The 12,662-nt window shown below is 35.9% G+C and overlaps 1 protein-coding gene across 2 annotated transcripts; it reads left to right on the top strand.

Annotated features, from left to right (window-relative positions):
* Positions 1–567: 567 nt before the first annotated feature.
* usf2 (upstream transcription factor 2, c-fos interacting) lies at positions 568–9,948 on the top strand. Of its 2 annotated transcripts, XM_052584235.1 has the most exons (11): positions 568–1,029; positions 2,231–2,274; positions 2,368–2,486; positions 3,687–3,803; positions 3,891–4,047; positions 5,457–5,544; positions 5,862–5,906; positions 6,771–6,829; positions 7,278–7,372; positions 7,458–7,586; positions 7,698–9,948. In XM_052584235.1, exons 1-11 carry the CDS (start codon positions 992–994, stop codon positions 7,782–7,784), a joined length of 978 nt encoding a protein of 325 aa, XP_052440195.1. In that variant the 5' UTR covers positions 568–991; the 3' UTR covers positions 7,785–9,948. The 2 variants fall into 2 exon arrangements, with proteins under 2 accessions (XP_052440195.1, XP_052440196.1); XM_052584236.1 differs by lacking the exon at positions 5,862–5,906 and having other exon boundaries at positions 569–1,029.
* The last annotated feature ends 2,714 nt before the right edge of the window (positions 9,949–12,662 follow it).

The raw sequence follows: 12,662 nt of genomic DNA, 5'->3' as shown, positions 1-12,662 counted from the left end.
GTCATGTGGTTTGACCAAAAACCCGGATTGGATCGCGGAGGTCACCTGAGGAAAAATCACCACCCGTCGTCATACTCGTGATTCCCTGTGTTGATGTGACCAAGGAAAAATCGTATATTTTGTGCACGTTATATGTGTTGAATTACATACGGACAGATTCTAAATCATGGCGAAAGCACAAGGTAACGTTACGTTAAGTTTTTAGGTTCACTTATTTATTAAATGCCGTTTCAAAGCGTCATGCCATTCATAATGAAACTCGCGAGGTTGTAATAGCAATAGGCTAGTAACAGGTAGATCTCATTTGAACTTCAATGTCCAGTTTAAGATGTCCAGTTTAAGCGTTGCGAGTCTGTCGCAATAATTAAGACTCCCCACTTGTTCGTTTTCTACCCCTTAAGTTAACATTACCGGTCAAATACAAACCGTTTCAGAATACGTACACAGCCATTAATGTGTTATTATATTTGCGTGTACCTAAAATGTTTTATTGTTCCTTTATTTCAACCTAAACTGCACTTATATTAAATTAAATACTCCACTCCATATCTTATTAACGGCAGCGCTAAAATGTAGCCGTTAGAACGCTCGCGGATGGATACGTGAAGACCGATAGCAAAGCGATATAGCGCGGTTCTCAAATAAGGCGAAAACGTGGTTTTAATGTAGCAAACGCTTTAAAATAAACCGGTGAATAAATTCAGTGTTAACGTATGCGCTAATAGTTTGAAAAGAAGCCACTTAGCGACTCTACAGGTCGAGGACTCGTCTAGACAGAAGGGTGGGAGTGAGTAACATACGCAACAACAACCGGTACACCTTCCGTCTTCCTCCACAGCGGTCTCCATTTTAACTCCTCGCCCAGCCTGCACCTCACGTGTCCTGGACTGTCTTTCTCACATGACCCGTGTGTTTGTCCCCGTGATCAGCGCTTCCATCTCCCGTATTTCAAGTGTCGCTGAATATCGCATTTTTAAATCCGTTCGCCTTCATGGATATGCTCGAACAGAGCTTGGACACCTCGACGAGGTGAGAGCGCGTCCTTTATGCACGGCCATCCTCAAGGCCCCAGTCAACCATTTTCTGCTCTGTTTTTATAGTAGGGCAGTTAGCAATCATCTTTTAAGTTTATTTTCTGACTTTTATTAAGTTTTGTGCATGCCACTAATACAATAAGTTACACTTCAGATACGAATAGCACGAAGGAAACAACATATCCCAGTCGTTTTAACATCGATGGTCGACATATTTATATCACTATTAGCCTGATTGCTAATTTGGAGATTTTTGTCTGTCCTTGGTGTTTGAAAATAAAACAACTCCAAGCCGGTGTACCTTTCCTATTAACAATAGTCTTCAATATTAATATTTTATGAAATATAAAAGATGCTGAACTAATGTTCAAGTAGAAATGTCGTGTTTAGTTGGTAACTGTCGGAACAAAAGCTCTTCAGCGATTTTAAGCATTAACGTTAAATTCCTTCAACCTGAAAACAACCCCCAGTCTTTTCATCCAGATGCTTTATATGTTTAGATCTCTGTTTATTTAATCCAGTGTTGTTTGTTTGACTATATATTTCTATCTGAAGAAAACGTTGCTTTTAGTATTTTTGAATTTTGCAGACCACTTTAAAAACGGTGAACCGTTTTTTTTAGTGATGAGAAGGGGGCGTTCACTGTTGACCAAGTTAAGGAGACCGATCTTGATATCTAGGGCAGATTTATATCTAAAGCATTTTTCTCAAACATTACCTTTTTAATAGATTTCTAAATAGTTCAAACGCCTCTTTAAATAATTGCATCAATACCGAATGTAGTAGATAAGTCCGATTCGTTAACGAATTGTTCTTTGAGTCGGATCTTTTCAATGAATCGATTCGCTATTCTTTCAGAAATCTGCCTGAGAATAAAAAGGAGTTCAATAGCAGTATGACAAAAAATCTCAAATTTAAAACATGTAAAAAAACATTTTCTAAATAATTTTTTATTTTATTTTTTTATTATAAATGCAAATTATATCCAGGGACTGAAGGACTGAAATACACAATTACTTAAACACTATTATTGTAAACAACACTATTATTTTTGAACCAGTGTTTTGAGTTAATCATTAAGCAGAAATGACTGTCAGATTTCCATAACTAGAATCCGTCCAAAGCCTGTATGATCTCTAGATCTTCCTTTGAGTAGTTTCATAAGATGACACAGAACATGCTCTTTCTCTGTGCAGCCACGACAAACAGGAAACTGAGGAGGTTGTTCATCTGCAGGAGGGTAAGTAAAAACATGTAGCTCTGAATGATGTGTACAAGCAGTGAATGATGCATATGTCAGTATAACGCTGTTGGTTTGTGGTGCATTTCTCAGGAGAGGGGGTGGGGGCGGAGGAGCAGGCAGCGGTTACCATAGCAAGTGTCCAGCAAGCAGCAGCTTTTGCAGACCACAATGTTCAATACCAGTTCCGGACCGAGAACTCTGGTGGACAGGTCAGTGCGACCTTTGACCTTTCCAGGGTTCAAACTGGAGTCATTCTGTAATAAAACATGACCTGTAGTACTGTGTCTCAGTCACGGCTCTTATGAGAATGCTTTTATGTCTGTATAATGCATTTTTTGTCTGTGAGTGTCATTTTAGAATTCTATATTTTTATTACAATACTATTGAATTCATAACTGTTTATTACTATTATAATGTACTATTATAATAACAATAAATCATGCATAAGAGCAACCTTAAGCCAAACCTTAATCCTAACTTTAAACATATAGTAAGAACACGTAGTTAATAAATATTCATTAGTACTTAAATGTATAATTACACTGTAACAAGGAAACCTTAAAATAAAGTGTAACCACAAATTATTTAGATATTTTGTATTATTGTAATATGTTTATATATAATATTTCTTTGTCAAATGAGCTTTCATAATAATATTTTCTTTTTTGTTTAGTTTAAGTTTTAGTAATTGAATTTTTTATTTATTTAAAGCGATGTAGCGATTTGTTTTTGTAAATCAACTTAAACCAATTTTATTTCAGTTTGTTGCCAAGGCAACATTTCACATTTTCATTTATGATTTTTCTGTGTAGGTTTTTCATTTATATTTATATACAATTTTCATTGAATTCTGTGTCAGTTAACAAAATCAATTTTTTTAAATGTATTGTTTTATAGTTAACAATAAGAACAATGCTGTATAAAACAGCAGTTCATAGTCAAAAAGAAATAGAAACTGCCTGTATTCACTTTCATAATGCATATTCCTGGTGTTATTGTAAAACATTCATTGGTGCCTATTATTCCAAAAGAAAAAAAAAATCTGTTTATTCATATTCATTAATAAAAATAAAATGGCTCCCTCTGAAACTGCTTTCTCTTTTTGCTGACATTATCACGCTATTGGATGATGCTAAGCACCAGCCAAATAACTATATAGGGATTATTTTAGCAGGCTTATATTCTACTATGTAATGTCCACTATTTATTATAATTAGATTTCTGATTATTTTATTTACTGTGGAATATACTATTTGATTCAGAAATGTCAAACCATGAAAGTAAGTTTCAAGTGGGAAATCATTTTTGCTTTAATGCGTTTGTTATTTAAAGCCACATAATTAGATTATGCAATTTAAGGATACAAAACATACTTACAAAGTTGACCTTTGTGTTGTGTCCTGGTACAGGTGACGTATCGCGTGGTCCAGGTAACAGAGGACCATTTGGACGCAGCAGGAGATGGAGGAGCGGCAGTCAGTGTAGTGTCCACAGCCTTTGCCGGAGCACAGCAAGCAGTAGCACAGGTGTGTATGGAGAAGACTGGACGGGAGCATGGGGAAATGCAAAAAATGAATGCAGTGTCATTGTTTCTTATATTTCTATATCTATAGGCTGTCATCCAGAACCCTTTCAGTAATGGAGGCAGTCCAGCAGGGGAAACAGTCGGGGGGGAGACACGCTTCGCCTACTTCCCAGCAGCAACTGTCAGTGACGGTACAGCTGTCTCAGTGCAGGCCACGTCTGATCCGACCCTCACACAGGCCGGAGGTCAGTCTCACATGCTGAAGTCCAAAAACAGTGTTTGACATTGATACTGAGCATGTTTTACTGCTGTACATGTTCTGCTGGTTTACATGCAAATCAATAAAACAGCGATGCAAATAAGTTGTATTTAGAAGAATTGTATGTGAATTGTGATGATAAATTTAGCATTAAATTCTAGAGTGCTCCAAATTGTCAGTCGGAAGCATGAATAGTTTTTACAACTGAACCACTTGTCCTATGGCTGCAGGAGATATTTTTTATAATTTCTTTGGTCAGAAATGGTTCAAAATTTGCAAAATCATCCTACCTACTGTAAAACACTCAATATGGCTGGATGCACTTAAATCTGCCATTAGGGTGCTTTTCTGTAACATATTACACATTCTATAGTCCGACTCAACACAGATTAAGGTGTTTACATGCAGAGAGAAAAATTTATACATGTCAATCAGTTAATAATGAAGCTGTTTATAATTTCATGTTGAAAAAATGGTTACGCACGGATGACGACAAATGTTGTACGCTTAAAGGAATGGTTCACCCAAAAGTCGTTTACTCACCCTAATGTCATTCCAAACCTGTATGAGTTTCTTTCTTATGTTGAAAAATTCTAGTAATTAAACCATTGAAAGTCCCCATTGATTCGATAGTATTTCTAAGTGTACTATCACACTCCTAGTGTCTATGAGCGTGATATTGCTCAAATATATTGATATTTTCCTAGTGTATGACATAGCTTTCATTCTTCAGGTCAATCACATATTCATGAAAATATATAACAACAATAATAACTATATTGACAGATAAGAGAGATCTGATTTCAGTCCTTGAAAATCAAAAAAGTAGTGCAAGAAAATCCTGGAATTTTATTTTGCAGTATTTGTAAGAACCATGTTTTAAGTTACCAGTTCTTGGACCATTTTAATGGACCATCTTTTTATATTTCCTATTTTACATTTCCTATTATTTAATTTATCATTGTTTCTTTTGAACAAAACTATTTTCAGAGATTTCAAATATTCTTGTACCCTGTCAAGGACAAAGCTAACCATTTAAAAACTTGATATCAAAAGCATCCCAAATGCTACATGTGTTGCCACTATATTGCAGAGTAACCTTTTTTATGTTATTGCTGTTTCAAATATCCCACCATAATCTGCAGTCTGAGCCTGTCAAGGGCTAATGGCAATGGCAGATACGTTACTAGTTAGTTTCAAGGGCAATCAATTTTCTTTTTTTTGTGCCAAATAACCCTGTGTATGTGTATGTTAAAACTTTTTTTTTTTTTTTTGCTTTAACCCCTGAGTATGTTAATCTGCTTTCTTTCACATACAGTGTTGATAACAGATGCTGTAAGTGCAAGTTCATTCATATTGTGTTTTTCAACATTTCTGTTTTTTTGTTAACCTTAGGTCAGTTTTACGTGATGATGAGTCCACCAGATGTTTTACAGACTGGAACACCACGGACCATCGCCCCTCGTACACACACATACTCTACGTAAGTATGATAATGAGTCAACATCCCTCCCTTTCCCACCCCCTCCCTGCACAGCCCAGTCCACCCTCTGATTCCAGTGCTATGTACATAATGATTTGATCCCTTCACGTTCCCCCAAATTAATTTCAGTTTGCAGAACAAGAGTGGAATTTCAAAACAAATCCTGATAAATTTTCCTGCAAAACGCCTCAAATTGAGAGTGTGGCGCTATTTTTAAAATGCATTGATTTCACATATAAATATGCAAAGTATTGTCCAATCAAGTGCAGTCAGAAAAACAACCGAAAAAATTTGTCCCACTTGCCTGCCATCCCCAGAGACCTTGGTGAACATGAGACTCTTCAACACAGCAATTCAGACTGGTGAGGAAGACCTTTTACATCCCCGCGCCCTTTCAACTGCCAGCCGTATGTCTCTAGAGCAGCTGGCTTTTTAAAGGAATTGTCCACCCAAAAATTTAAATTTGCAGAAAATGTACTCGCCCTCAGACCTGAGGAATTTACATTACTTGCTCACCAAGTAATGTAATCCTGTAATGGATGCTCTGCAGTGAATGGGTGCCGTCAGAATTGGAGTTCTAAAATCTAATAAAAACATTATAATAATCAACAAGTAGTCCACATAACTGTAGTCCATCAGTTAACATCTTGTGGATTACTGTTATGTTTTTATAAGCTATTTGGTTTCTCATTCTGACGGCACCCATTCACTGCAGATGATCCGTTGGTAAGCAAGTGATGAAATGTTAAATTTCTTCAAATCTGTTTCAATAAAGAAACAAACTAGTCTTATCTTTGATGGCTTGAGGGTGATTACATTTTCAGCAAATTTAAATTTTTGGGTGAACTATTCCTTTAATCCAATACTGTATAAATACTGTAGATGTGTTTGCTGGTGTTTTGAGTTTTCTTCATGTTCGGAAGACATCAGTTGAATCAATTCCAAACTCTAAAAACCGAAATGAGGAAAAATCAAAGGGTTACATGTTTCTTTTAGGCTAACCTGTTTGTCCAGATTTAATACAACCTTTGGGTAAAAATTTAATTGACCTAACCAAAATTTATGACTAAATAATCAGTAAATGGGCTGAAGAAATGTTTGTTTTCCGATAGGCTTCAGTTGTGTTTTGTCATGCAGATTAATTTGGTGTGTTTGGTATTTTAATGGTGCACTAAACAAGCTAACACAAGTGTCTTCTTTTTCTTTTCTCTGTCTTACTTGCACAGGAAGATTGATGGCCCCCGGGCGCCTCGTGATGAGCGAAGGAGAGCACAGCACAATGAAGGTGAACTAGCACATGTCTCTTTAGAGCTCAGATTATGTACAGTTTCAGTGAAAGCAGGAAAATCTGTTCAGAACATGTCATGAACAATGTCACAATTTTAACAAATGTAAAAAGTAATGTTTTTTTTTTTTTTTTCAGTTAAAATGAAACTAAACTAGAAAAATGTAGAACTGGATCATTGTCCATCAGAAGTTGATTGAATTGTAATGTGGAGTTAAATTGTTGCGGTGGTGGAAGTTATTACACTTTAATAACACATTAGTAAAGACAGGTTTTTAATTGAAAGTAGCATACGCTGATAACTCATTCATAAACCAGGAGCATGCATCAGGAAGTGAAAATGGGGTCAATTTGGATTTCATATTGGCTTTGAGTAATTCAGTGTATAGAGAACAGAAGTGGCTCAGTTTGGACTGTTGCTAAATTAGTTTTATTTGTGTTTTTGAAGTGGAAAGGAGAAGAAGAGACAAAATCAACAACTGGATTGTCACGCTGTCTAAAATCATCCCAGACTGCAATATAGACAATACCAAAACAGGAGCAGTAAGTAACTTAGATCTTCTATTCTTGGGCCTGTTGTACCTCTTAGACCTGCTAATGTTCATGAACTGCTTGTCCTCCTCTCTAGAGTAAAGGAGGCATCCTGTCTAAAGCGTGCGACTACATTAGAGAACTCCGACAGACTAACCAGAGGTTTCAGGAGAGCTACAAGGAGGTGGAGAGAATACAAGTGGACAATGAGCTACTAAGACAACAGGTATTTTTAATAAATTAAATCCTAATTGGTAAATTGATGAGATCGTTGGTATTTTACTGACCAAGTCCGATTGGGCACATTGTAATATGTTGATTGTCCATTGTCCTGCAGATTGAAGACCTGAAGAACGACAATGCACTTCTCAGAGCTCAACTACAACAGCATGGCCTGGAAATCAGCGAAACTACATCACAGTGACAAAAAAAAAAAACCTTCTCATAAATAAACAGTCTCAAGTGGAGAAATAACCCTCAATGACACACTTGTTCACAACTCATCATAGACTTAAGATGTGCTGCAACTCAAGTAGGGTGTGAATGCTTATTTGATACACAGACACATCCTTCTGACAAGAGACATTCTGACTATTGTGAAAATAATATCTGCTGTACAAGCACGTTTTGTTTTCTCCCTCACTTTCACGAGAACTCAACAACCTGGATTCGGTCTAAATGGAATAACCCTCTTCTTCCAGAAGTATCCCGCTTGCCATAAGTCTTTGTCTTTAGTTTAAATCTCTGATTTGTGATCCAGTTGTATGCCTGCTCATGCCTCATGTTCATGTTTTGTTTTGTTTGAAACACCTTGTGGGTTTTATTTTTGCTACATCGGGCAAATAGTACTACTATAACATGACAGATTTTTTTTTCTCTCTCTTTTTTTTTTTAAGGGTTCTGCGGTATTGTATTTATTAGCTTTCAAGAAATTGCGTAGCAGCAGGTATACAAAACCTTTGCTAATGTTTTTAATTTGATTGTTTTTCTGTCCAGCAGTCTTTCCATATATCAGACTTTGTGAAATGCATTTATCTGGCTGATCAGAGACTTGACATTGTGGCACATCAAGAGTAATTTACAGTATAAATTTGCTTAGAAAAGAAACAAAAGTGCATAGAGTATGTTTTCATATAAAATAGAGACTTATGATATCTAAAACTGCATTACCTATAAATTTCATTTTTCAGAGTCCATTATATTTAATGCACTGTGATTTTAGTGAAGGATGAACAAGTAGCTCAGGGTTTTGAGGTGCAGGAAAATAGCCAAGGCTCTGGAACTCCCCACTAACCTTGTTAACCCTGCATATTTTTGCCCTTTGGCTTTAACATACTAGAAACATGTACTGTATATATCATGTATTTGAACCAGTTGTTGAATTCCCAGGCAAATAAAATGGAAGATGCACAATAGAAACAAATAGAATTGCTACTGCTAGTAGTGTTCTGGCTTATTTTGTTGAAGCTCATCTTCCATCTTATTTTATAACCGTCCTAATTTGGGTTAAGACATTGATCAACAAAGTTTTGAACAATAAAATCAGAGATGAGCTTTAAAAATGATCAAACACCATTCAATTGTAAGAGTTTGAGCATTAATATCTGACAGCAGTGGGAGTTATAGTTAACAAGCTATGCATAAGGAAACCAAACAGTTTAAAAGCAAACAGATTTGTTTTCTTAAACCTTCTTGATAGTTTTAGTGTTTGCCATTTTATTTCCTAGGTTTTAATGCCAGTAGTTGGTGTGGCAGCATATTTTAACTTTGACAGGAACGAAAATGACGCTGGGATGATAGTAAAGTGTGTTAATGGATTGTTCTGTTGTTTAACAACATACCAGTTATTCAACTGACAAACATCTTTCTGTAAAAAAACTAACCAAAAATCTCTAAAGCAACTCTAAAGTTGTGAATATTGTGAACTAGGACCTTTATACAGTGCCATTATAAAGACTAAGACTGTCCCTCATAGCATTGTTTTTTTTTTTGTTGTTAAATTCAATATGGGGTCTTGCTTGATAAGGGACACTTCAGGACTGTTTTTCTCTTCCTCGTCAGATGGGTTTATTGCAACCCTTGTAAAATATAACGTCGGTTACAAAAATACTACTTTTGGCGGACACCTTTTACTAGTACCCATTAATTTATCTCTGACAAGAAACAAGAAAAAAAAGTATCAGGTTTTAAACAGCCTTAAGTTAAACCTCAAGCAATCAGTGCTCGTAGCAAACCAAGTACTGAACCAGTAAAACATAAATAAATGTTTCAAAAACCCTCTGTCCTCTTCACAGTTTTAATGCTTTACTTGAATGACTGTTGATTGACAGAGTCAGAAACTATATTCTAATGCACTGCTGCTTCTAAATCAAATCTTAGAATATTTTTATTCATGTTTGGTTGAATTGAGGAACCCTTTGCATGGCATTCTTACCACTGGTTTGTATGGTTATAAGCTATACAAGGCAGTTGCTTTGTTTTTACCTGATGAATGTTCATGTTTATGTATATACTTATATATAAAAGAGAAACCTAAAGTCACAATGTAGGGTTTTTTTTTCTTTAATAAATTTTAAGGGGTCATATGATGTGATTTCAATTTTCCTTTTTCTTTGGAGTTTTAAAGACTCTTGGTGCATAAAGAAGATCTGTAAAGTTACAAAGAGTAAACTCTCAAATCCAAAGAGATATTCTTTAACAAAGAATGCCCACCTGAAATGGCTCGTTTAAACGCCCCCACAAGTCTGCGTCACTATGTGGAAAGATCTGCAAAACGCTGCCCAAATATTCACGCAAAGAAAGAAGGCGTACCTTTTCTTCTTTCTGTTGTCACCGGCGCCTTTTCCTGGAGAAGCTGTGTGTTTCATTGTGAAAGCTAAACTACTTTGTTTGGCTTTACGAAAGAGCACGATTATCTGCTTCATTATGCCCAAAGCTGACCATGCTGGTTGCTTAGGAAATACATCAACTGCGCTGTGGATCACCAGATCGGCTTTCAGTGTGGACGAAGCAGTGTCCAGCCCGGGGTCGTTACGTGTGGTTGCAACGATGTAAAGGATTTGCAACTGACGATTCAAACACGAGTTTTGAGCAGGGCAGAGTAGCACTTGTTGTTTATCATTTCTCTGATCAAAACTGCAGACATGGTTTTATGTTTAATCGGTGCAATATCCAACGCATTGTGTGTAAGGACAGTATAAGTCATTATAATCAGTTATTATGTTCCCACTGGATGCAACAACTGCCTCGTTTGTAATGGGTTTTATTGTTTTTATTCTGTAATGCCAGTACTCTGACCAGGACACGCCTTAACAGTATATGCTGAGGGGCGTAACAATCACAACGGACTGGATAGCTGGCCAATCAGAGCACACCTCACTTTTCAGAACGATTTTGTAAAAATCGTTGTGTTTTCAGAAGGCGGGGGGGGGGGGGGGGGGCATAGAGGAGAAACAAAAATGTACATTATGTGGAAAATAAAGTGGTTTTTTTTTGTTTTACCTTGAACCACATCAACACATTTCATTACACCAAATACACAAAATAATGTTCTTTTTAGCAGCATCATATGACCTCTTTAAATTAACTACAATCTTGTCTGTTAAGACCAGTACAAACATGAAAAGACACATACAGTATACCTTGACAGCCTTATTTTGTTTCACTGGGTCTCACTGCTAGATCTTTTAGAGGACATCATGATCACATCTCATACAGTTGCTCTCTTTATCGTAAAATTTTAAAAGTATCTGTCTAACATTCTATGAAGTATCTAACCCTGCTTAGAGGTCATGACTGAACAATAGAAGAAAAAAAACTTTCATTTTCATAAGTTTCATTTCTCAAGAAAGAGAAACATAAATAAGATTCCCAAAAACACAGACAGTTCTGTTCGGAGCCAATGGGAGATAAACCAGTACATAATCTTCCTGGAATTGGTCGTGCGCTTGGCGGGCGACTCCAGGGCAACGGTATAAGACATGCACGGGATATCGAGGGCCATTTCCTGGTCTTCAACCAGGACCAGGTGAAGTTTGGAAACTGGCTTAGAGACAACTGTGGTGCAAATGCTAAGCAGCGAGGGGCTGTTACAATGGTCTGAAAGAATGGACAAAAAATAATTTGTAAAGATTATATGAGGGATCATTTGCATTTATCATTCGTAATGATATTCATCTAGATTTCTGTTCTATTTTTGAATATATCATCTAATTCTGAAAATGTCTACTCTAAAATGAATCTTATTTCAAATTTAGGGTGAATGGCAAATAATCACATAGCAACAGGAAACTTTTCAAACACTGTTTACTTGGAAAATTTTATTTTTGTAATTTCTATTCATGCTTGGCAAGTTTAGTGCTTTCTGTTGAAGTCTGCTTTTTATATATTCATGTTCTTTAGAGTCTGTTTCATATGAAATGATTTTTTTTTCATGAGCACAACCTAATTTGTGTGTATGAATACATTACCAAATAAGGAGGGATGCAGGGGGGTTTAATGCATATCATATGCAAAAGCTTGAAAAGCCTCTACTCCGTAGAAAAGACCTACTCACTGTTACTTTCATTTTTTTATTGCTTATGAAGTATTGTCTATTACAAATGGCAAATTGTTCAACCTTTATTAAAAGAGGAGTCTCTACATATTATTTATGAGTAACATTTTTATCAGTCTTTTCGCCTCATATCCAGATCTCAGCGGTAAGAGCAAATGGTTTACATCTGCTAATGAGAATAAGGAATGTGCATTAGATAATATATTGAATCCTGACTAAATAAATACAACAGTATGTAATTATATAAAAGAGAAACCCAGATATACAAAATGCCTTTTTTTTCTTTCGAAAGAAACAAAAGTGTTGAAATAGTTACTATTTCAGCCACACGAAAATACATGTATATTCATTGTGACAGCCTTACTGTGTTTCACTGGTTCTCACTACTATCATGCAGATCTAGAGGAACTCTATATATGGTCTGTTCACGTAGGCAAAAAAAAAAAAAAACCTTGGACAGGAAACACCTTTGTACAGGTGTGGCTTGTATTTTTCTGCGGAGTATACAGAGCAAAAGACTGGGTGAGTGTGTAACGAATTATTAAGCATTATTAAGATTTATTATTAAGAATAATAAAATTACTGATTTCATTTTGAAGCAGTGAAGGATGCAAGTGGGAATCTTATTTTAATATGCATTCATCTATCATTGTGTTAATCCTTTTTCTGTTGCAAAAAAATTGAACAATATAATTGAAAAATCAAAAAGTATCACTTTATCTATTTATTTTATCTATTTATCTTTCC

The sequence above is a fragment of the Carassius gibelio genome, chromosome B19, assembly GCF_023724105.1.
Source record: "Carassius gibelio isolate Cgi1373 ecotype wild population from Czech Republic chromosome B19, carGib1.2-hapl.c, whole genome shotgun sequence".
Taxonomy (NCBI): Eukaryota; Metazoa; Chordata; class Actinopteri; order Cypriniformes; family Cyprinidae; genus Carassius; species Carassius gibelio.
Note: the sequence above shows the minus strand (reverse complement) of the source record. Positions and strands in the feature narration are given on the sequence as shown.

What these genes read in the sequence shown, in the direction of transcription:
- usf2 (XM_052584235.1), top strand. Translation starts at nt 992, where the DNA reads ATGGATATGCTCGAACAGAGCTTGGACACCTCGACGAG. An exon ending in GAGAGCACAGCACAATGAAG is followed by an intron (nt 6,830 to 7,277) that starts GTGAACTAGCAC and finishes GTGTTTTTGAAG; the next exon opens with TGGAAAGGAGAAGAAGAGAC. An exon ending in ACAATACCAAAACAGGAGCA is followed by an intron (nt 7,373 to 7,457) that starts GTAAGTAACTTA and finishes CCTCCTCTCTAG; the next exon opens with AGTAAAGGAGGCATCCTGTC.